The sequence below is a fragment of the Apteryx rowi genome, unplaced genomic scaffold, assembly GCF_003343035.1.
Source record: "Apteryx rowi isolate R43461 unplaced genomic scaffold, aptRow1 scaffold_15, whole genome shotgun sequence".
Classification (NCBI taxonomy): Eukaryota; Metazoa; Chordata; class Aves; order Apterygiformes; family Apterygidae; genus Apteryx; species Apteryx rowi.
The window spans coordinates 1,036,750-1,062,202 of NW_020447752.1; the positions used below are offsets into that span (position 1 = coordinate 1,036,750).

Genomic DNA, 25,453 nt, shown 5'->3' on the forward strand with positions numbered 1-25,453 from the left:
GATTGGAACTGCTGTTTCAAATATATATTAGAATTAGTTTACAAGTCTGAAGCCTAGGAAAAACTTTGCTAGGGTCAGTATTGTCAGGTGAACCTATGAGTAGGCCTCACAGCTAAAGTTAATGGTGTACGCAGCGTGCGTATTTTCAATTCTTTGACCTACTTGTGCCACAATCGTTAGACACATCTCATTTGAAAACTGAAGTGCTGTTCAAGTACTTCATGCTTAAATATTAGGAGCTGTTCAGACATGTATGGGATTGAAATTCAGAGTATCATATCTTGCTTTGTCCACTTTGCTTACTGAACTTGAGGACTTGCCCTTGTACCTGCTTGCTTAGAATTAAGCCTGTTTAAATCTCTTGTGTTAAATGTTTTTCAAAGGCAGTAACACTTTTAACTTTAATTTCAGATGTTTGTCCTGGACCGAGTAGAAGGAGATAGCTGTGCTCTGAATGAATTTACTGTAACAGGTTCAACATATGCTCCCATGGGAGAAGTGTAAGTGTTTTGTTGAAGTTAAATATTTGTCTATTTATCCATTGACTATTGCTATAGATTTGGAAAGTGATGCGTGTAATATTTGATAACACTTGCTTATACATGCAAGTTTTTCAGCCAGTGAGAGTACAGACTGAAGGGTTAGGGGGAACAGTAATGAACAGTAAAAGAAAATTAAATTCTAGGGAAGTAAACTCTCATGTGAAAACCTTATTTTTAGACTATTAGGCATTGCAGTATTGAAGAATGTAGAAAAGTTAAAGGTAGGTTGAGAGGATTTCTTTTACTGCAATTTTTTTAAATTTTTTAGACTAAGATTAGTTATTTTAATGTGCTGCAGGCTTCTGCTAACCCACTCACTTTGGAAAGGAAAGATAATTCATGTTTTACTTTCTCAGTTGCAAGTCTCTACCAATGGGATAGGGGGTTCATCCTGACAACTTCAGGAATTTTATAGTTCTGCTTCTAGAAGGAGAGCCTCTTTTTACTGGAATACTTACAGAGTTCTCCTGTGCCTGAAGCTGAAATAGATTCCATTATTGTAAACACCTCGAAACCTTCTGGAGTTTCACATGCATACCTCTGACTTCATGCAATCTTTACCAATCTCGGTAGTGATTATCTCTGTTTAATTTCCATAGCAGTTAAGACCACAGTGTTCCCAGCAGATGGAAATCTTAATTTTCCAAGTCTTTTTTTTGTTGTTGTTGTTTCAAAGCTAACTGCTGTGAAAAGCTTACGCTTTCATTTCAGGAGACAGAATTTACTTAAGCAAGATGACATTCTAGATCTTGTAAAGCATCCAGCTATTATGCTCTAGCTGGTCTTGTAAGAGCTCTAGGTAATCAAAATAATAAAATATAGCATAGTGACAGATGTCAAGTATAATAAAACAGTCATCAGTGTATGTTAATGTTCTATTTTACTTGCTGAAACTGGGAAATGTGAAAAAGCATGTTAATAGCACTGCATTTACGTACGTAGAGAACATTCTATGGAAGGGAAATTACCATAGAAAAGCTGTTTTGGAGCATCAGAAAATGAACAGCTAAATGCTCAAGCCTTTAAGGCTAATAAATGTATTTCAGTGTTTATGGATGGAATTTTATGAATAGAATTTTTTCTGTCACTGACTTTGTCAGGATTTTACTAAAGTGACTGACTTCACCTTGGATTCCAAACTGTCACTGAAAATAAAGTTTAACTGACCTTAAGAGGTCATCTAGTCTGCACTGCCCAAAAGCAGGACTTGTTGTAGATGTACACCATTCCTGACAGATACTTGTCTTCCTGTACTTAACTTCAAGTACTTTTTTTCTACAGCTGTTTAGACAGCCTACTGTCATTCCTGAGTATATTTTTGCAATAAATCAATAATTTTCACTTACTTTTAAAGTACTTGATACATAACTTTGCCTTCAAAGAAGCATTTGGAGTAAAAATTACAAAAATTCCATATTGAAACACTAAAATTTCTTAGCGACTGATTTCTTGGTTAGGAAATTGCATGCTTAGACCTGACAAAACTACTTCAAACGGTTCAACAATGTGCATGGTTGCAAACTGACGGCACAAAACTAACAATGATTATTAAGGGAGAACTACAGCAAAAGCTAGCAGATTGTATTTGAACTTCAAGCGAATTAATCTCTTGCTAATCTAAAAGCCAGAAGTTTAACGGGGCAGGGGAAACAACCCTTCACCCAGAACTGACCCAGCAACTCATTCCACGTGCACTTGCCATTCTTCAGAAATTGTGTATGATAAAGGAACAGGTAGGCAGGAAAAATGGCATAACAAGCTATGAATATTCAAATATGCTGGTTGTCTTCAAGTTCAGGACAGGTGAAAACAAGAAGCGTAAGCTGTGATAGATGAGGCTGACAAGTGGAGAGCTGCTGAGAACTTGAAAGAGATAAGAGCGTAAAATTACTAAATCTTGTTTATGGCTGTAGAATTGTATGCAAAACGATGTTTAAAAGGACGAGGCTTTTTTTTTTTAAGTAAATTTTGTTCACATGCTATGTTACACAACCTTGGAATTGTTAGTAATACTAAAAGACTGAGGAAAGGTTTATGTAATGAGACATGTCATAGGCTGTGTTATTAATTCTTATGGAGCAGAGACCAATTCTTTCTACCACCAGTTGTCCCCCCCACCCCCTGCCCGGGGCTTTAATTAAATTTGTTATATAGGAACTGACTGGTATTAATTTGTTGGGGGGGGGGGGAACAGTATTGAACATTAAATCTCACTTCTTTCATGCTAGTCTAGAAGTATATTGATGTTCTAGAAAACGAATTCATTTATTATCTAACCGCAGTTCCAAAGGTGAAAGCTAAGAAATCATTTCTTATCTGTGGTGTTTAAAAGGTGTGTTATCTTGGGAAAATGTATGTTCCCTCTCTCTAAAAGAGTTCAGATATTTATCATTAGGTGTCTATGACTACCAGAAAAGAGTAATATTTCTCTTCTAGTGCAAATTGTGTTGTGAAATGACTTAGCTTTTCATTGGCTTAGAAGATTCATATATAGTACAGATTAATTTTTAAGAAATGAAAAATGCCAAATCATCTGCTTTTATGCTTGTCCAATCCATGCATAGCAGTAAATCTGCAGAAAATGCAGTAAAAGTAAGGAAGGTAGACTCCTAATTTATCCAGCCATATCCCTCTCCTTCTTGGAACTCCCCTCTAAGTCCTGCATACTCTTAATACTGCTTTCATATTCTTCTTTTGCTAAGCTCTTCACTTCTGTTCTCCATTACTATATAATTGTCACTGGAGGAAATACGGTTTTGTAATTCAGGTATTGATTTCATTGATAATCGTATCATTCTGTTTATGCCTGTTTGCCCTAAACTTCAAGTCTCGCCTTTATAAAATCAACTCTTCTCAGTAATTTCTAATAAGAGTATGTTCTTTTTCAAGGTAGTTAAATTCTCTGGTGATCTCTGTAGTGCTAAGTCCATAATTAATAAACACTGTGCTAAGTGAAAATACAATAAAGGGATTAAAGAGGGGAAATAAGTGAGATACTGATACTAGGTAACTGACTTAAATCTCCCCCTTTTCTTCCTTTGGAAAGGCATAAAGATGACAAACTTATTAAATGTAGCCAGTATGATGGCCTTGTGGAACTTGCAACGATCTGTGCACTCTGTAATGATTCCTCTTTGGATTACAATGAAGTAAGTATTATCTATCAGAACAGAAGAGAGTGTGAAAGTGAGGATAAATAGTCTCATCTGTCTATGTAACAACTTTCAGTAGTAAATTTTCTGTTCAAGGGAGAGCATTTAGGTCTTTTGAAGTATTAATTCTGGGAATAACTTGCTTGTTTAACACTGAGAAAACTTAACTCAAACCGCAAGAGTAATCTGAAACTAAGAAATGTGTTGCTGTGTAGAATGCACGGCTATTTTATTGCCTTGCCTCCATAAAATTTCTACATCTCATCATCACTTAATTCATGATAAAACACTAACATCCTTCTCTGCTGGCCTTAAGAGGAAAGGCTTGAAGCTTCATATAAACTGTACACTCCAAAGTTGCTTTTTAAAAATAGCTTTGCATGTTTCATAAGATGCAGTAAGACTTGTTAAGCACTTCTTTTCATTGTGAAACTTGAACTTTGTCTCTGATAGGTCCATGGTGAGATTTAAAGTAAACTCCTATGGTTTTTTGTGCTTTGCTTTGTGTTAACTAAAGGCTAAGGGAGTATATGAAAAAGTTGGTGAAGCCACAGAGACGGCACTTACCTGTCTGGTTGAAAAGATGAATGTATTTGACACGGACTTGAAAGGACTTTCTAGAATTGAACGTGCAAATGCTTGCAACTCGGTCAGTACTCTTTTATTTGGAATTTACTGGGGAGGCAGTTATAGTATATATTATCTAAATGTATTGTTATGCTGTTGTTTCTTCATAAGGTGATAAAACAACTTATGAAGAAAGAGTTCACCCTAGAATTCTCAAGAGACAGGAAATCAATGTCTGTCTACTGCACACCGAACAAACCAAGCCGCACATCCATGAGCAAGATGTTTGTTAAGGTGAGCTCCACATGTGAGAAACGCGGTTACGAAGTGGCTGCAAAGGCAGCACAATACTAAAAATTATAGCAAAGCTAATTGCAGCTTGAAGGTGGATTTCTTTAATTTGAGGAAATATGATATGATAGATAGTGATGGATATGTTATGATAGAAAGTGATTTATAAGACTGAGATGATCTTTGTCTCTGCAGGGTGCTCCTGAAGGTGTAATTGACAGATGTACGCATGTCCGTGTCGGAAATGCTAAAATACCACTAACATCAGGAATTAAGCAGAAAATAATGTCTGTTATTAGAGAGTGGGGAACTGGCAGAGACACCCTGCGCTGCTTGGCTCTAGCAACCCATGACAATCCACCCAGAAAAGAAGAAATGAATCTTGAGGACTCCTCAAATTTCATCAACTATGAGGTTAGTTTAGTAAAATCTCCTTTTATAGTTTCCCCCTCTCCCATGGTGATTCCTTATGTTTGATTCTTTCTTGAGGAAGTTACGGTTGAGAATTTTGTCTTACTGAGTGTTTTTGATGTTGGACACAACAGTTAACCACATCTTGGTGGGGGGAGCCATTAATTTAAATAGCTATATATGCCATTGTGAAGAAACTCAAGGGATAAAATTTGGGTGTATTCTATCAATTACATTATACCTGTCACCCCTACTCTCCTTCCCCAGTTTATTTGGGTTTTAAAAGGGGGGGGGGGGGACGACTCCTGGCTGGCATACTGCTGCTTCTTGACTAAAAGCATAATAAGATATTAGCAAAACAGTCACTTGCCAGTCATACTATTATATTTATATACTTAAATAATGTTCTTATATATAGGATCATATCACCTTAAACTGTTTCTAGAGACTGACTCTGAAAAATCTTACAAAAAATGTGTTGTAATTTCATCTTTAATGGTTTCTAATTTGACATTGCTCAACTGCAAGACTTTGGGGATTTTGTGATGAAATATAACTGTCGGTTTGTACTCTGAAGGTCAAGCTCACTTCCCCTCCTCCATACTGTCAGCTGCAAAAACTCTGTCCATGATTATCTTCTCAGCTACTCTGTAATTTTCCAATGAGATCTGTATCTAGGATTTAGAGGAGGGAAACGACAATAGTTACATGGGAGTTTTGGCTTTGTACGCTCTACTCCTGGCACCGATTCTGGAGTGGGGGAGACTTGACTGTTTGCAGGTTGAATTGCAAGGCTGACAACTAGATCACCTCTTAACTATTAAAATGAGCGTATCTGAAGGAAGAGAAATTTGAAAGTGTACCATCCCATTTCGGAGTGTGGTCATGCCTCGGGAATTGACTGTCTCCTTCCATATGCCTCTCGTGCAGACAGTGCCACGCATTCCACCTTTCCTTCTCTGTTAACGTACCTCCAACTTGTGACCTTTCAGTTGTTCTCTAGCTGTCTGAATCAAGTGTCAGAGCTGAAGTGCTGTGAAGACTTGGTATGGTGAAGCAGATAACCCCTCTAAAGCAACTCTTTCAGAATGAAAACTGTCTTAGTAAGAACAAGCATATCAAGTATAAACTGCTGGTTTTGACGAAATGGCGGAATAACAGGCCTCTGTGTCTAATCACTTAGTGTAGAACCACTGAATATTGTGGGAGAAAGGAAAAACAGATGTTGTTATGCTAAGACTTAAATTTAGCATGCAAGTAAAGTGATTATTTTATGAATTTCAGATGAAAAGCTACTGAATTTTGTGCTAAAACTCTGTGCTATCTTGTTTCAGACCAACTTGACCTTTGTTGGTTGTGTGGGTATGCTGGATCCTCCGAGAACTGAAGTAGCTTCATCTATAAAGCTGTGTAAACAAGCTGGCATCAGAGTTATTATGATTACTGGTGATAATAAGGGCACAGCAGTAGCCATTTGCCGTCGGATCGGTATCTTTGTGGAAGATGAAGATGTTTCTACAAAAGCCTTCACTGGTCGTGAATTTGATGAACTCTCACTAGCTGCCCAGAGAGATGCCTGCCACCATGCTCGTTGCTTTGCCCGTGTAGAACCTTCCCACAAGTCTAAAATTGTTGAGTTTCTTCAGTCTTTTGACGAGATTACAGCTATGGTGAGTAATTGAACTTTTACTTGGTTTGAAAGATAGACATTGTGTATAAGCACAAGTTATACCATGTCAGACAGATGTCTCTCTCTGGAAAAACACTTCTTCCACTGTTTTTCCTCAACTCAAAGCCTCAGAATAGTTGTGCACTTAGCTGATTTTAAAGATCCAAAATGCCACACCCAATGTAAAATTCCTATCCAGTCCTGCATGCAAGTGTCCATATTTGTCTTTTCAACTTCAAATTCTTGTTTTAGACTGGTGATGGTGTCAATGATGCTCCTGCACTGAAGAAAGCAGAAATTGGAATTGCTATGGGGTCTGGTACTGCAGTGGCTAAAACTGCTTCTGAAATGGTTTTAGCAGATGATAATTTCTCAACTATTGTAGCTGCTGTGGAAGAAGGACGTGCAATTTATAACAACATGAAACAATTCATCCGTTACCTGATCTCCTCCAACGTTGGAGAAGTTGTTTGGTAGGTTTAAGATGGTCTTTTCTTTGCACTAGAGTAGTGATGATGATTTTTTTTTTTTTTAATTTCCAGTATTTCTCACCAAAAAAGGAAAAAGTTCTCCAAGTGATTATTCACTGTGATTGTACAGAAGCCTATATACTTGTAGCCTTAGTAGTATTCAAAGGAGAATTTTAGTGTACTGCAAAGGATGAGAATTGCCTTGCATATAACTTTCTACCTCAGTAGATGGCTAGATACATATAACTGGTTCTATGTTTTGAGATATGAAAGATATAAAAGACTTACATGCACAAGAATAATTGGTTGGTGGGTTTTCTTATAGTATCTTCTTGACTGCTGCTCTGGGTTTTCCTGAAGCTCTAATTCCTGTCCAACTGTTATGGGTAAACCTTGTGACGGATGGTCTCCCTGCTACTGCTCTGGGCTTTAATCCTCCTGATCTTGATATCATGAATAAGCCTCCCCGCAACCCAAAAGAGCCACTGATCAGTGGATGGCTCTTCTTCCGTTACCTAGCTATTGGATGTAAGTAGAATAGCTTTTTATTTATCTATCTATTTTTAAGCAAGTTTAGGCATGTAGACTTTCTTGAGACCTGTTTGAAACTAATTTGTCTGATCTCCTTGTACGTTTGAGTCTTGAAAGCTAGAAATAGATGTGCCATGGAATTGGTATTACCCTCCCCCCTTTTTTTTGATAAGCACTTTTTGCTCTGATACATGTATTTGCAGTTAGTGCATATAGGTAAAGTAGTGATATTACTCTTCTATTGGTAACAGCCTAGGCAGCAAAAGCCCTAGTTACATAACATCATTATGACACTTAACACTTCATCAGAATCTCTTGATTTTGAGAACTAAGGAACCACTAGAAATACAACTGCCATATTGGATTAGCCCTCCAAAACTGTCTGACACTGGATAGTGTTAGTCGTCACAGGACAGAAGCCTTTTGGCAGTAGGTGAACTTAAGCCTGAGTCTTACCTCTGCTCGGGAAGAGGCAGTAGACTCGACTTCTCATTTGACCCATTCCAGGCTGAAATACTTCCCGCTCAGTGCAGAGCGCAGGACCACAATCTTAGCTTGTCCCCGCGCTGATCCTCAGGAGAGGCTGAGGAAGAGAAGCATGTGCTGGGATCAGGAATAAAGAACCGAGACCAGCTGTTAGTGTGTGCACTAACATTAGCTATTGAGCTCATACGTAGAACTACTTTTAATCTGAAAATGACAACTGTCATTTTTTTTTTTTATGCTCAAGTAGAAAAGCACTATAGGATAGTTGGTGTGATCAGGAAAATAATACCAATTTCTGAAATCAGTGGGTGTAAATTTAAGCTTTGGAGAGTAAAGCTGCGTTAATGACTATCTACAGGGATGCTTAACGAACATTGCCTTCACACCAGAAGTTGCCACCTTAATTTTCCAACTGCCTTTGTAGGCCTTATACTTAATTGGAAGTAAACAATATTAATGTAAGTACAAACACATTGGGTTCTAGGGGAGGGGGGAAAAAAAAAATCACATGCTGATCACCTGTAGGGAAACCCCTGTTTGCCTTAAGTTTCAGTTGTCTGCTTCCATAAACAGATATCAGATTCTGTGCAACACTACAGTATTCTACTGGTTATTTAACTTGCAGTTGTTGGAAGAGGCTTTTTGCACAGGCGATGGTCAAATTAAAACCTGTTCTACAGTACTTGGAGCTCTTGAGATAGAAGTTCAAGTGTGGCAAGTGAGGTCTCTTCTTGCGTAGAGTTCACAACACTGAAAAAAGCACTTTGTTTTCCTTAAGGTTATGTTGGAGCCGCTACAGTGGGTGCTGCTGCATGGTGGTTTATCGCTGCTGATGGTGGTCCAAGAGTTACCTTTTATCAGCTGGTATTTGCTCAGTTTTTTTTTTTTAAACATACTCCTTTTATACTTGTTACTTAAAATGAATGTAGCTAGAGTAAAATGAATGTAGCTATTTTTTTCCAGACTAGTTAACGTAAAATTTATTCATGATTGTTTAATCTTAATATTATATTAAAGCTCAAAGGTGGGATACCTGAGCTTCTAAATAATTTGAAGAACTAGGTCATCCATATATAGATGACATCTGGTGTCATCTATAGAAATTTTTATACCAACTAACAGGAATGTTTCTGAAGCTGGCAAAAGTTAAACGCAGCTTTATAGGAGCCATATTGAAAAGTCTTATTCTTAAAGCTGTTTGCTTCATAATTGCCTATTTTACACTTAACAAGCTGTAGAAGTAATGAGTTCACGTTACTCTGTTCTAGAGCCATTTTCTGCAGTGCAAAGAGGACAACCCAGACTTCTCTGGAGTCGACTGTGTGGTTTTTGAGTCTCCATATCCCATGACAATGGCTCTTTCTGTTCTTGTCACTATAGAGATGTGCAACGCTCTCAACAGGTTAGCGTCTCCAAATGGGAAATCAAAGCTTCTGCTTAGTTTATCTAAAATCATAGCTCTTGTGCAGTTTGATTATTAGTTCATGGATGGCTCAACTAATGAATAATAATGAGTCATACTTCCTTTCTAAATCCTGGTAGTGCAAACAAAATGACTCTCCTAGATAACTTTTGATCTCTTATCATAAGGTATATTTTTAGGTCTGCCAGTTCATTCTGGTATTTTACTAAGCATGAGCAACTGAAATATTTTCCATTATTTTTAATTTGAGCCTCATCAATCAGATTATATCCCTCTTATGTTGGTATGAAGTGATATCAAGGAGAACTAAAATAAGAATGTTGAAGACATGGAAAATAGTTTTTCCTGCCCTAAGGGAGTGTGGATTCAGCCAGTTAATATTAGATTATAAATGGAAACCACTAAATAGCACAATGTCAAGGGTATATTTCCTCAAATAACTTGGAGGTCAGTTAATTTAAAAACAAATAAATTTTGAATATGAGTGTATGTGGTGGCCCTACGTAGATACTGTTCTACATCTGAAAGTCAGGTTCTCAACCTTTCCTGCAGAATAGCCTAAATGCAGATTGAATGTGTGGAGCATTGATTTAAAGAGTAAGCATTAAAAAGGTGCAAGTACTTGACCCTTTGTATATCCAGACTAAAAGTAAACTTCAGGGGAAGTGGGGGGGGCACTAGGGCCCCACACATCTGATACACAGGGGAGGATTCTGTCTTAAGCTGTTAAACCCATCATTCCCTTATCCCTCATGTGGGGAGGATGTTTGAGTCTTAGCAGAGAAGCTAGACTAGATCAGGAGTGGGGAGAATGCACCAAAGCTTTCATAAATAGAGACACTGATGTGAACTGCAATCCCTTTGCTAGGCAGAGCTTCAAGGTGATGAAAAGTTGCAAGCTATTTAGATCCCATCTCAGCATCTTCCTTTCATTCATGACTGGGATAATTGTGACTTGCTATGCTGCCTTTCTTTCCAGTTTTCTGATTAACTTCCTATTAATCTTATGAGTACAATGTTTCTGTTGCAGTTTATCAGAAAATCAGTCCTTAATGAGGATGCCCCCATGGGAAAATATCTGGCTGGTGGGCGCTATTTGCTTGTCCATGTCACTCCACTTCCTTATCCTTTATGTGGAACCACTGCCAGTAAGTGCATGTATCTTATATGTATCTCTAAACTTAGAGCAAAAACTTGCTGGAGCTTAAGGCAAGGGATGGAGGGGGAAGAAAAGATGTAACGCTTGGCTTTTCTTTCAGATCATCTTCCAGATCACACCTCTGAATGTGACGCAATGGCTGATGGTGTTGAAAATCTCACTACCTGTCATTCTGCTGGACGAAACACTTAAATATGTGGCCCGTAACTACCTGGAACCTGGTAAAGATAGTGTGCGGCCTGCCACCAAACCGTGTTCTTTGTCAGCATGCACCGAAGGAGTCTCCTGGCCGTTTGTGTTCATTACTATGCCCCTGGTTATCTGGCTTTACAGCACAGACACTAACTTTAGTGATATGTTCTGGTCTTGACTGACATGGTGACAGTTTTACATTCAAAGAAAAAGTTTAACTTAATCAATTTTTTTATTGTTTAGAGCAACTGTCTATTTCTGCTGAATTTTCACATGAACATATTTGCCGGTGATGGAGGTTTCATACTCTAGATTTTGTTTTTTTGCTTTTTCTGACTTCAGTGGGGGCAATATATTCCTCTTTTATACACAGTTAAAGTGTCCATTGACATGTACAGAGAACTAACACTATTTTATGCAAATATTTTTTTGTAGATGAAAAGCATGTACAGTGTTCTGTTCAATAGTCTATTCATCCTGTAAAAAAAAAAAAAAAAAAAATTTTTTTGAGCCAGCGGACACTATCAAACTAAATTGGCAGCAGATTTTAGGGAATGAATGTATGTTGTCTAAAACTAAAAAAGCATGTAACTGTTTGTCTTCTGCATGATCATCCAAACTTAATTTGTCATACAGTCAGGTTTTACTCATAAGCCGAACTTTCTGCACTGGGTAGAGAGTACTGCTACCTCAGTCAGGATTTCTTCTTGGTTTGCCCCTCTTCCTGCTCCCTCACTTTCAGTTCTTGACTGTCCTTGTTTACAGCAGTTTCTGTATGAGGTATGCCTAATCTTGCTCGTGCAGAAAATACCATTCCAGGTGCAGCCTGCTGGGTTCTTCCATACTCTCAACATGCATAGGTGTTTTTTTTTAAAGATTATTTATTTAAGTGTCTATTGTATTTTATTGTAACAGACCTTGTTTTGCCAGTGTTGCCCATTATGCAGGGATAGGGAGGGCTACTTCAGTCTACTAAAATCAAAAACGAGCCTTTTTACCAACACAACCTGTTTGAATTCCAAAAGAGGATTTAAGTTGAGTTTTAATACCTTATTTACATATGTCAGATCTCTTCTTTGTGTTGCTTTTGTTTGGTTTGTTTTTTGTTGTTTTTTTCCCCCCTTAAAGATCAAAACTTTTGTAATCAGACCTGGAAAAATAACTTGCACTGCATAGCTAGAAATTGGATTTCCTACACTTAGGGCACTAATGATCAGTTGTATACATGGAGTTACTCTGCTGGCCTGTTGTTAGCCTGACTTGAAGTAACAAGCTCGTGTGTGTTTTTTGTAAAATCTGTAAATAGCACATGACCAAATTGAACATATTGTATAGAACTATTTTTATTTTAATGTGGCACTAACCACCTTCATTATTACGATAAATGTTAAAGCATGTTTTCAAATTCAGTCCTGTATCAACAATGTGTAAGTCATTAACAGTCCTAACTGTGGTGTTTTTCTCCAATGCCTTCCAACTTTCATCGACTAAAGTGAGTATTTCTCTTCCATTTCACCATGCCAGTGGTGACTTGCTGTAAAATAGCATATGCTGTATACATGTCAAAGAATAAATAGTAATTTCCTTCATTCCCATGCTGTGTTTTGTCAAACTCTGCTGTGCTACATTATTATCACCACTTTAGACTCTGTTTTGTAGTGTGAACAAATTACTGATTCTGAAGGTAAAGCGCTTTTATTGTAGTGTATTTTAGGTCTCACTTTATAGCACTCAGGAGCCTTAGTGCCCCAAGATCTCACAGCTTTTGGTCTTAAGTTTGAGATAAAATTGGACGAATATGTAACTTAAGACAGTGACAGCTGTTCATATGAGTGTTTAGTATCTAAACCACTCTGGTACTGGTGGTCAGGTGTTGATTTATTCTGATGTTTTTTCCCCCCTTTGGAATATGGGATGCCCCTCTGAGCAGACTGCCTTTCTCTGTGTTCTGGTATCTGCACCGCTCAAAATGCGAGCGCTCCTTTGTGCAAAACAACTTACTGGTTCCAGTGAACGGAAACACTTTATATAGTGGTCATATGAAAACACAAAAGAACAGGCTTGACTTAACAGGGTTAGTCCTTGTAAATTGTACTCAGGTCAGTATGTCTTTGTAGAGTAGCAGGTGCTGTGTTATCTTGCACTGGCGCTAAATCTGCTTTTAATAACCAAATTCAGCCAGCTTTTTGATTTCTCAGAGGAAAATGATAGTTAAGAGGTATGTTCTGTTGGTGCCAGCTGGAATCCAGTGAGCACAGATAATTCTCTAGGTTTCAAGCTTTCAAATATAGGTGCTAAGCTCAAAATACACAAACCCTATTTGAAATTCCACTGTGTGGTGAATGCTCACTATTTATATAGATGTTACATTGGCAAAGTTGGCATTTAGTTGGCTTGTTTCAATTGATGCTGAAGTGACTCGGGTAGAGTAGCTGGATCTAATGATCTGATAGGTGTGCTGCAGAACTGTAGGCATTTAGCTCCTGCTGAATGCCCTATTTAGCATGGAGGAACCTGTCTTTGCTGAGCTGGAGGTTTTGTACACCATAAAACCAATGGCCTGCACCAGTCAGATGCTTATTAAATAAGCAATATGAGACTGTCTTTGTTTCTTGAAATGGGAAACTAGTATGTCATGTGATTTTTAGGATTCCCTGAGAACAAAATGAATACAAGTGCATTATTCTTATTTGTTGGAATTAATTATTAGGAAGTTAGTTCTATGTGCTCCCAACTTTGTGGCCAAACCCTTTCCAGGATAGGGACAGCTACTCAATCTTAGAACACAGGTTACACGTATACCTCTAGACTGGTAGAGCACCGTATCACTTGTAGGATCTCTGTCCAGCACACTCAGATCTAAATGTTGAAGACAAATCTTGCGGTTTTAAGTGACATGGATTTAAATACTGACATCTGAGAGCTCACTCGTATAAGATGTCTTAGGGTACTCATTAGGGCCTTTTGTTTCTTAGAGTTTTAACTTTCAAAGCTAGATGGCTGGGTAAATGGGGTGGTATTCTTCCCTTACTGACTGTTCTGTAACTTCAGGAGCCTGGTTTTATAGAATGCTCCTAAAGAGCCCAAGAAATCAGGTTGTATAGCCATCCTAATCCCCCCCCCCTTTTTTTTTTCCTTGTATTTCTACCAGTCTTGCTGTCCAGATTCTTGGGTTGAATTGGAGCAATAAGGTCCCATACGATCAGCACTTACTTGCCTTTCACTCTACCTCAAGTATTTCTGTTTTCCAAATGTTGCCACTACATGATAGATGTCAACTTAACGTGGTCTGGACTGGCCAAATGTTAAGACCTACCAGGAGCTTCCTCCTGGGTCAGTCAAGCAACCTGTCCTCAAACAGCTGTCTGCTGTGAGCTTTCGGGTGACCCTGGAGCTGAAGTGCTGAGGATCCAGCCTTAACCTTTCTCCAAATGAGCAGTCTGGGGGAGGCTGCTCAAGTGTACCTCTGTTGTCAGACTAGCATAGGGCAGCTAATGGCTGGGCTTCTTAACTGCCAAGCTAGAAACAGAGTGCGAGGCTGGGGAGGCACTGTAAGAAAAGAATGTGTTAACTAAAATGCTTATCTCTTAATTGTGTAGATTCTACCACTTTTTTTAAGCTATCGGTCCTTTCATCTAGAGAAGTCATGAAGAGATGACTCTTCACTTTAGAAGACTTATTTGCCAGTCTCAAAGTTGAAACTCTCACATAGTAGTTTTTCTGTTTCCTGCATGTTTTTCTCTCCAGCCTCCTCACAGTACCAGAGTCGACTGGAGATAGAAATGGAACTCCTGAACTGGCAAAGAGAAACCCCCAGCTGCTTACAGGGGGGAAATTAATACATACTGCAATACATTCACTCAGAGGAATCTATTTTAATGTGTTTGTCCTATGGACATAGTAACACAAGCACTTATTTTAGGTAGCAGCAACTCAAACTTAACTAGATTTATCTCCTGCACCCAGTCTTTAGAAAATAGGTCCATACCTTTTGTTTCCCTTTGCTGCCATTTCAGTGACCTTTCCCCTCTCTGCTGTCTTCTGGATTCATTAGTAGCCTAACATCTTGCTACTTATGCTGTAGTCACAGAGAGGTACATAAGATTGATATCAGTCATGTAAGCTGGGTAACAAACAACTTTTGTAAAGCTTATGCTGGGAAAACCGGGTTTTGGTGTGACGGCAGGTCCTCCTGAACTAACTGTTCTGTGGGCTGGTCCAAATCGGAGCAAAGAAAATGGTCAGGCAACTGCAGTCATATGTCAGAAACCCTCAGACAAGGGCTTCTATCTTCCAGTGCCCTTCGGCCCTCTCTTCTCTCAAATGCGAGTCGAAGTACTGCTTGTAAGCTACACAGCGAGCTGCTCTTTAGTGCTTGGGTGCAGGCAAGAGAAGTAGTTCATACTGATTTGAAATAATACTTTAGGAAACAGTATGAAAGATGCTGCAAAAAAAATGCACACCATTCTGTCAAAATGCTACAAGGCGAATGTTTGTAGGGAGGCCATGGCAGAGAAGGCTAATGGTAAGAAAATGAGTTTTTAATCTGATGATAAAATGCAGTACAGCAGTCCTGTCGTTCCAAGAACACAGCTGATGCGTAGACTATAAACGGTGAACAGCTTAAACAGGAAAGATGGTTGAATTTGCTGAGATGAAGGGAGGTAAAACTGATAAAGTTGTCTGTCTCTTGCACCTGTCTTGTTTACTTTTTTGCACTCCTGACCATTAATTGTTTCCCTAATCTCTGCTAATTACATCTTTAATTACATTAATATTATGCATTCTCAAATCTTAGCAGGAGAGCCTACATTTTCTAGTGCTGAAGCAGTGTTTTGAAGAGCCAACATCAAGTTCTAGGGAATCAGAGTACACTGTTCTCTCCTAAACGCAAGGCTAACCTTATGCTACAGTAATAGTTTGATCATGTTGTACTCTGCCCTTTGCCTATGCATTAATCTGTGTAGTTTAATGACTTCTTCAAAGCTTTCCTACTGCTTCCCAGAATGAGCTGCATAACTTGGAAAAGGGGACATTTTTAGGTCACTTTAGGGCCAAACTTACAATATAATGCCTTGATTAGAAAAAGCTCTTAATTTGAGCTCAAACTTTGTAGTATGAAAACTTGAAAGTAAAAATTACAATTAAGCAAAGTGAGATTTGTCTATTGCCACTAAGCAGGCTGAGACATGCAAAAACTATCTAAACCTATCTTAATTTTTCTTCCCACGTGCGGTATTCTGTAGGAAATGCTGGCTTTGCTGATCTTGAGAGCTCTGCTGAGTTCAGAAGAGCTGAGACTTAATTCAAAGTGGTCTAGGCTTCAAAAATAAAGTAACCTGAGAGTGTCCCTTCAATGACAGAACAATCAGTTATCAAAATCAAACTTAACATTCTTTCTTCTGTCACTGTTGATCTTAGTCTTGCTTTTATAATGATACTTAGCATTCATCCTTTCATTAACTGATGCCTTTTCTTTCTTTCCTTTTCAGCAATACTGGAGTAATCGCTTCCTAAACAATTTTGCAGAAATGTAAGGTTGTTTTGTTGCGTGCATGTGTTTTTAGCAACACATCTACCAAAACTTCTGCATGTATCATGTATAAAAATTCTTTGCTTTCCCTAAAACAAAACTCATTGTGTTCTCTGTGGAAGAAATGTGTGGTACCATTAGGACTTCATTATACAGATGTACAGATGTGCAATATAGCTTACGGAATTGGAAACTCTCTCCAGGGAAGTTTGGTTTCTTTGCTGCATGGAGAAGAGTTTATCCTTGAACAAGAATTGCGGAGCTGTCAGCCAATTTTCCATATTTCTGTATGTAAAATGTCAGTTTATAAAATGTACAATATCGAAATAATGCATGCCTTCAGTTGTAGACAAATCTTTCTCTGTATTGTATCATCCAAACATACTTCTATATAACAGCTTATGTACAATGCTATCCTATTTATAAAATTCATTGAAAAAAATTACAAATGTTGAACGTTAAACTGTAAACCTCCAGTTCATAACTTCAGATTTTTTATCATGTGTGCAAATCAACCTATTTTGCACTGTAATGTAACTTATTTAAATTTAGGCAGTAAGACAGATGTTGGTGCAATACAAAATGTTGTGATGCATTTATCTAAAACGCAACAACCAACTTAGCCGGTTACCACAACTGCATGTATGACCTTTAGAAGTTGTAAATAAGATCAATTGTCTATTTACATGCTGACAGTAACAAGCATCACACCTAGTTTCATTTGTATCAGGTAAATAAATTTATTCTACAATACATGTTTTGCGTGTTATTTTATGCACTTTGTTTTCTGCAGGTACATATGTACATTCTTCAACGCTATCTTATATTAAGGCCAGGATGACACTTAACTAGCACCAACAGCATTGCAGTCTTTCCTACTAGAACTATGCAGATGCCAGCTGCTCTTCCGGCAGTATTGACCTCCTCGCTGGTGTGATTTTTTTGTTTTTTGTTTTTTTTTTCCTCTGTCCAGGGGCTTGTGTGTGTGTTTAAGGGACACTGTCAAGTACTTTGATCACTCAATTTTTTTAAAATGCTCCATTGTTTGTAAAATCCCTCTGAGAAACTTAAAATAAACATTTCTTTCCCAACTACATCTTTATTTTTTGTCCTCTTCTATTTTCTAAATTGCCCCAGCCCTAAGTAGCTGCTGTCTCCTCCCTGTTTCATAGGCAAAAGGAAGATTAACCATGTATATTTGCTACGTGTGCTTTTGTTAGTCATGGTTTACTTCCTCTGTTGCTCAAAATGCAGGTTATTCCACCATCAAGTACTCCACAGCAATGCAACTCTTGCAATAAATTCATGGAGTAAGGAGCCTTGTTAAATGTTATGCAAGATGGAAGCACTGCAGATGTAAAAGCTAAGTTCTCCCCAAGCATCACATAATGGTCTTTTCCAAAGCTCCTAAACTGACTTTTGTTTGGAGTAAGATGATGAGGACAAGGGTACAAGGAGACCTTCTCTGAATATGCAACTTCAACCAACTTTAGTAACAAGTTTTTAATTAAATGTAAGGCCTTTTAAACTCTAGCTCACAATACCAGCACACTGCTAGCAAATGCTATTACTCAATTAGGTGAAGTGTTTCAGATGCTTCGAACACAACAGCATGAAGTTTAAAAATACTGCAGTAAAATGCCATCATTTCTGCTTTCCTAGAGGATGCTGGAGAGTTGAGGATACGTTAATAGTTAAGCCTGAACTATCTTCTTGTGGCTGCTTCCTACTATGGTAGTGTTGTTCTAGGCAAGCTGAGCTCTGCTCCTAACCTCTGGGCTGCAGCTGTCAGAACCTAGTTCAGCACTTGGCTTTTATCTACAACTGCAGCTCTTTCCCCCACCTTATTTATAGACTCTTCAGAGCACACAACACTGTCACCAAATAATCTTCCAAGCCGTCCCCTTACTGACAGTACCATTAACAGCAGGCGGCAGTGGCAAGCCTCCCATCCTGCTTTACACATCATCATTTGTTCGAAACACTTTGGTAGAAAGTGCCACAGTAACACTTCAGCCCTTGCTGAGACCTGTGGAAAACAGAAAATGAGGCTCATTCCTTTCGCAAATAAGGCTGCTGGAAGATAGACTTCTCAGAAATACATGCTCCCACGTAGCACCAAAGCATCGCTGTAAAAGTTACTCCGCTGGTGGCCCTTCTTCTACTTGTGTAAACACTTTGTCAACACCACTGGTACCAACGCAGAGCTGAGTGGGCACAGGAGGGCCTGACTCGGGAAACAGCGTTAGTGTGCAGGCTGCACTGCTGGTATTGATCTTAACTAAGACCAAACTCCTAGCTTGCTTTTAAACATTTTTTTAATCATTATCATCTGCAAGCTTAACGCATAATTAGTCACCCAACTGAACGGCAAGCAGTACTTTTGGAATACAGCCATAGGACGAACAGTTGGAGCAGCTTAGTGGGTTTCTGGGTACTCAGCGCAACAGTATGTGGTCAGAGATGCTTTATCTAAACGGCTTCAGCCCCCTCCGCCTTCCTCACGGCAAAGCCCTGGCGCTGAAGCACTGCGTGAACAAACGGGCTCACTCAGACCATCACCGAGGAGAGAAACTGTTGGGTATAGCCAACCCTGTTAATAGGCTTTACAGGCATCTTGGACCAAACGCCGAATACAGAGGGCACAAAACAGCCTCAAACATGTTTCATTGAGGTGAATCTTATTGTACGAGATTGGAAGCCACGTTCACCCCAGGGAGGGTGGATGAGAAATAGGAAGTGCATACAGGAGAGGAGATGATAGATAGCAAATGCGTTTCACAGACTCGACTAGGAAAACCAGCATCTTGAAAATTCCCAGGATGGGGCCATAGAAGAAGCAGAAGAAAGAAGTAGCAATCTGCACTGCCACTGCACCTGAAGAGTTTTTCTAAAATATTTCATCCCTATCTATTTAGTTACTCTAAACCAACCAACCAAAATCTATCACAGCACCACCTAATCCTGGCCCCGTTCATACTCCAGCTGCACATTCCCCACCATGGTCTTGCCAGTAATCCAGCACATGGCTGCTGCTGCAGTATTTAGCCCTAAAAACAAAGTCACCCAATAACTAGTGTGGGGGCAAATCCGATCGTGGCCATGTGCTCAGGGTGCTGCTGTCGGTCACGGCAGCAGCAGAACTGGCCAACTGCAGCTGCGCCCAGAGGCTCTGCAGCTTCCATACAGCAGGACGCCTGCCCGAAAAGGCAGCTCAGGTAAGCGGGGCAGTCAAGCCTGGCAGCCAGGAGGTGACACGAAAAATGTAGGTCACCTCCAAGCCTGCTGAAGAGACCCTGCAAGTTCACCTCGGAGAAGAGCGCTGTGATCTATTTTAGCAGCCTGCAGCAGAGCACCCACATGCTGCACACCGACCCGGCCCGGCGCAGTGCTGCCTGGCACTGCGGCACGCACGACGCCTCCACAAGCTCGTCCTCCCTCGCCTGCCCGTAGGCGAGTGAAAAGGCCATGGGGGGGCTGCACCGCCTCAGACGATTAAGAAGAGGACTTAGGAGACTCTTCTCCTCGAGATGCTAGTTCAAACCCAAACCACCTTGCCAGTAATCATCAGTCACCGTTCTCAGAAGCGCACAACAGCCTTCTGACGTTAGTTTAGTAGACTCGGGCTATTTCCCTAATAAGGTCAACTCCTCTGCCATTTGTTTAAATAAAGACACCAGGAACCAAATCTATTAGAGTAAGAGTTATCCTCTTCCCCCTCCTGGAGCAGCTCGAAGGGAACAGGCAGTGCCATGAGAGCACCTAGCAACCTGCCCTTCAGTTAGTTCTTTGGGGATAGTGCTGACTTATGCACGTAATCCAAAGAAAGGATTTTGCTGATACCACCAACTTTGTGCAAGAAAAGAGAGGTAAAATTTCCTAGTCTTGCTCTTCAGGGATGGCAAAGGGAAGGACTTGTGCCAATTTAACGTTTGCAGCATCAGGAGAAGAAGAAAAGCAGCTGAGAGGCAGGAGCGTTCAGCACACGCAGTGCGAGTTCCCCATCGCACACACGCAGTTCACCAGGAACCAAAGGGATCATTTGTGTCCCTACAAACGCAGAGCGCAGCTCCGAACGAGGTCAGCTTTGCGTGTCCAGTTCAGCTTCTTGGCAGCAGAGAGGCTACCGTAATAAATTAAAATAAAGTCCAGAAACAACAAAAACACCAAACCTGACAAGCCCAGGCTGCTATAAACCCAGTGCTATTTAGGCAGGTGGCAGAGTCAGTTTTTCCTACAGAGGCAGGCAGAGAACATTGCTTTACTACAGGGTAAGATAACATCTGAGGCCAACAATCAGGCTGCAACCAGCTCACGCATTCGTAACGGAGTCGCACAGCTCCAGCGCACTGCGATCGCCGCACGTCGAGCGTTTTGATCTCGCGCGCGTTCCTGCCCCGCGTTCAGCGAGGCAGGACAACCCAGACAGATTTCGTGAACTGTAAAGAACTTTCTCTTGTCACTGCCCTCCCGCAGGACTTGAGCGCCAATGCAGACCTTTGGCCTAGGCATGCTGGACCTTCACCAGGCACAACGCAGGCAGGCAGGTGAGCTCCCACCAGCCTTTAACTCACCCAAACGTGTGTCCAGTCCCTCCTTGGAAGATCAGACTCCCTTGGAATAAAGTCACTCACCGCCTGCAGCCCAGGTGACTCTTGGCTGCCTTGCCAACAGCAGATCCTATTCCTGGTGAAACTCTTTAGCTTTCCAGCTTTGCCAGATATTCCTTGCCTCACTATATTGCAACTGGCTATTTTAGGCCTGTTTTACAGGGGCTGCCTTGTTGTGGGTACAGTTTACCTCAGGATGCAAGTTAGAGGTGCTAAATCCTACTACTATAAAAATCAAAGCCTCTGGTTTGTGGGCGCAGGCAGCTGCTTCTTGGACATCCCTCTGGGAGGCTTTGTACCTACAGCGAGCTGTTAACACCAGAATCCAGACTGCAGACACCTAGCCACGCTCACAAGACAGCAGGCCAGAGCTGGAGATCTCAACCTCAACCGGAACGTACCGGCTGCTTTCCAAAGGCCAGGCTCCTCTTGCACACAACTCCCAAACCTTTCAAAGAGAAAAAAAAAAAAAAAAAACAGAAAGAAATTGCTACAGTTTAGGCTCAATCTCCAATCAGTGAGACAATGCACACAAGCCACAGCTGTCAAAAAGCAAGGCCGTTTCCAAAGCATCCAGAACCTGTTTTAACAAGTTCTCTGGCTTACAGAATTCCAAACCTCCCAAAACATTGCAGAAATGTCCACCTACATCCCAGCATTGTGTCAATCAGATTCTGCAATAAAACAGCAAAAAGCTATAAGTAACATGCCAAAACTAGCCTAAAGAGGGAACGTGCCCACTCCGCAACACTAGATCCACATCAACACACATGACTACGCCAAAGAAAGCGGCGAGCGCTGCTGGCGGTTGGCTGCAGTAGCGGGGAATAAGGCATTCCCATAGTCTGCGTTTACGGACAGAGGTAGTAAAGGGGTTGAAGTCAAACTCAAGCATTTAAAACTGAAGTTCTGGAAAATGCCTTTTTCAAGATGACACTGACCCCAGAGCACAGCCTCCCCCTGGGAATCTTCTCTTTTCTTCTCAGAAATTGCTCAAACACCTGAAGTTGCTTTTCTTCATATACCCAGAGCTGCCTGGGTGAGAATAGCACCACATTTAGCTCTTCCCTAAGCCCACTGGGGTAGAGAACTGTCTAATGAGCGTGTGGAACCTAAACCACAAGAGCATCTACTTTCTGCTTCTATGGCATAGTTAGTAAATCACAGCACCAAAGGAGATTAAACTGACCCCGTTTCCCATTCGCCCTTTCCAGGCAATGGAGGAGGAAGAAACAAAAGCAGAAATCAAAGCACAGCACAGGAAGGGTTAAACCTCTTTTGCAAAAACTCAAATATTTCTAGAGCCTGAGTGTTACTAGGTGCAAGGTCCTCAAAACTTCTTAGAGCCCAGTATTTCAGTGAGGAGAGTTAACACTTGACAAAATCCTCCAGCCTTATCGAATTGGCCGAGTTTCAGTGTGACATTATCCTCTGCAGAACAGAGGCGGAAAGGTTGGCTGGAGCCACCTTCTCTCGCACCCATTAAAAGCTGTGCTGGTGAGCTGAGGAAAGGTTAAAGTCTGTCTCCATGCACTGTTCCTCCTCCTGTAACAGTCAGCAGCAAAGCCAGAATCCAGCAGTTATTCCAGGTTAGCTAGAACTTACGCTACTATGAGAATTATTATTTTTCAGAGTAATGACAAACTTTCCCCTCATTAGTTAAACAGATACGTCAGCAAATGAGACGTCTGAGCTAGCAGAAGGCATTAATGTGCGCGCTTTGAACAAGCTCTGAAGTGACCTGGATGGCCACAAGGAACTACTGGATCCACAGAGACAACTCGGTCCGTAGGAACACTGCCCCTTTCTTACCCTCACTATGGACCAAAGCAGGAAAACAAAACAAACTTAGGGTACGTTATCTTCCCACTCAGTCTGACAACATGGACATTGGCTAACTAGGACCCCATCAAGTTTTGCAAGGCAAAAAAGCTCCTCAATCATAGACTGCACTGCAATTTCTTACTGGCTTCCCGACAAACCGGCTTTACAAACATTTATCTCCAGCACCACATGGGCTGCAGCTTACACAGACCAGCGTAAGGAAGATTCGTATCTGCGGATTGTTCTTCCTTGCTCTGCTGATGTCATCATGCTTAAGTTTACTGGAAAACTACTTAGGATTCCAGCAAGACAAAGCCAAGTTACCAGCTTCAACTCATCAAACCATACCAAACCATGTCAAGAAAAAATACAAAATATTATACACCAAACACCAGGAAAAAAGCAGGAGCAACAACAAAAAATCTAATAAATATTTCAGGGAAAGAGCTGGTATCTTGATGGCCTTTACAGCTATGCACAAAGTAATGTACCGTCTCCCCAGCAAACACAGGAACAGGCCTTTTGTGCTGCCAGTGTCAACCCAAGTTCTTGGATCAACTGCCAAAGTAAGTATCTCACTTCTCCCAACTGCTAAAATCCCAGCCCAGGGATCCCAGCCGGGAAGCGGTCCAAATCACCAGCCCCCGTCAGCTAGGCAAAGCGTGCTGCTGCCTCCCCGGCAGGCAACTGCAATGTAACTGGACTTTTTGTTCTTTGTAAATATTTTAGAAGTTAGATCAAGCCCAAGTCTCGGGACATGGTACTTTCCCCCCTTTTTCCTCTCGACACGCATTCTGAGGCTCACGGCGCTCTGTGACACGTAGCTGGCAAGTTGGAAGAAAAAGACAGTTCAGGTTTTCAAAGGCAGCTTCTCCGAAGGGAAGATCGTTGTTTCCTGGCATGCCACACGCTGCTCAAACATACTGCAGGCAGGGCACACTGCAGCAGAGCCATCTCAGTAAGCGTCATCCGCTGTCTTTAAGAAATGGTACTGTCTGCTAAAAGGACAGATGTGGCAAATTCAATCTTTTTTAAAATTCCTATGTCAGATACTGTACTTCTATGGGTAGCTCCCAAAACCATCACTGTGCTTACAGGCATCAATATTTTGATAGGATGACAGAGAGAAAGAAGGAAAAGGGATCTGATCTCCAAACTTATAAAGTCCTTGGCCTCTCTTGAGAGCTTGTTCAAAGCTGGGAAGCTATTTTAAATGGAGGATTTAACAGTGTAAACATCTCTCAGTGACCAACCACAGTGAAAACTTCCCTTGCACATTCCATACAGAGCACTAAACAATTAACATTAATGTTAGCAACATAAGTGGAAGGCTCAAAACAGCAAGTGAAAATGCACAGATTAGTTATTCTTTCCATTCTGTTGTTGTCAGCGGGGTAGATACAAACCAGTCGAACAGCTTTGTTTTACTTAGTCTGAGAAGAGAAATGGAATGGGGAAATTGTTATACGGTTGGAATTCACGACATGAACGTTTTTAATTTTTACTCTTTACCGAGCTGTGGTTGTACTTGAATACCTCTTTCTTTTTGCACCCAAATATCCAGCCTTAGGAATCTCCCTGCCTCCCCTTGGTTAGCCTCCAACTTGCAACGAATCTGCCGGTCCTAGAACTGCAGCAGTGGCAGCACTAGCCTTTTTCTCCCCTTTTCCACACCAGCATTCTTCCCACCATGCTACCGCTCCCTCCGACGATCTGGCTACTGGACTGAGTCACAAACATGTTAATTATCCCCAAGGCCTTAGGCCACAGCTCCAACACAGCAATTCAACAACAACCTTACAGTTCCCAGCCATCTCCTCCTCAGCGTACATCAACCCATTTTTTACCTTTTGCAAGGCAGCAAAGTGAACATGTCACCGAAATCGGGAGCCTTTTGGTAACAAACAGACAAAAGCTTAACAAATATCCTGGTAAAAAGGTTTGCTGAGTCAAACAAACAAAAATAAATAAATAAATAAACAGAAGGAGAGGAGAGGAATGTGAATATTTTTGAGACAGGTAAGTTCAGGAATTGGTTCACAGGATTACTTTTCAAACTGTTACCCTGGCAAAACAGGTAGTACAGGAAGGTAACTGTTAGGGGAATAACTCTGCCTACCTGCACTGAATGCTTTCTATGAGGAAAGCACAGCAAAATTAACTGTGGTATAACTGACTTTAGCTGGGTACTACTTAAAGTTGTGCCAACTTATCTAATGGTGCTGACTGAACACACATAATTACCTAGAATATGCTACTTTAAGCCCTGCTCACAGCTATTTAATTTGAAATGATAGGCTTATACTAAGTTTAAGCCCACCTAAGGCCACTAGGTTTAAGACCCCTGGAGAATGCAACAATTAAATTTGTCTTTAGGAGGTAATTGGCTAAGGTATACCTGTGTAACCTGAAATTATAGCAACAGACACAGCCTTTACATTCCCTTACAATTCAGATCTAAGCGAGGAAAGAAGGGATTGCTGAAAAAGAAATACTCACTGCTTCTGCCCTTGATGGCTCAGTTTCTGTATCACTGAGCTCCTGAAAAGCACGGCTGCAAGAATCACTACAAAAAAAAAAAAAAAAACCAACA

The 25,453-nt window shown here is 40.6% G+C and overlaps 2 protein-coding genes across 3 annotated transcripts in view; one reads left to right on the forward strand and one right to left on the reverse strand.

Annotated features, from left to right (window-relative positions):
- The window catches only part of ATP2A2 (ATPase sarcoplasmic/endoplasmic reticulum Ca2+ transporting 2), a 44,640-nt gene extending 32,158 nt beyond the window's left edge, over window positions 1-12,482 (forward strand). The window contains exons 9-20 of the mRNA XM_026058855.1: window positions 412-500; window positions 3,589-3,691; window positions 4,212-4,343; window positions 4,433-4,555; window positions 4,748-4,966; window positions 6,298-6,633; window positions 6,885-7,105; window positions 7,428-7,630; window positions 8,898-8,983; window positions 9,388-9,521; window positions 10,573-10,690; window positions 10,802-12,482. Of these exons, the coding sequence (XP_025914640.1) occupies window positions 412-500; window positions 3,589-3,691; window positions 4,212-4,343; window positions 4,433-4,555; window positions 4,748-4,966; window positions 6,298-6,633; window positions 6,885-7,105; window positions 7,428-7,630; window positions 8,898-8,983; window positions 9,388-9,521; window positions 10,573-10,690; window positions 10,802-11,071 (2,034 nt within the window). The 3' untranslated portion in view covers window positions 11,072-12,482. The remainder of the gene's footprint in view (window positions 1-411; window positions 501-3,588; window positions 3,692-4,211; window positions 4,344-4,432; window positions 4,556-4,747; window positions 4,967-6,297; window positions 6,634-6,884; window positions 7,106-7,427; window positions 7,631-8,897; window positions 8,984-9,387; window positions 9,522-10,572; window positions 10,691-10,801) is intronic.
- Window positions 12,483-17,378: 4,896 nt separating this feature from the next.
- The window catches only part of ANAPC7 (anaphase promoting complex subunit 7), a 20,653-nt gene continuing 12,578 nt past the window's right edge, over window positions 17,379-25,453 (reverse strand). For both annotated transcript variants that reach the window (XM_026058858.1, XM_026058856.1), the window contains 2 exons: window positions 25,360-25,426; window positions 17,379-18,455 (listed from right to left, as the gene is read on the reverse strand). The gene's annotated coding sequence lies outside the window, so the exon portion shown is untranslated. The remainder of the gene's footprint in view (window positions 18,456-25,359; window positions 25,427-25,453) is intronic.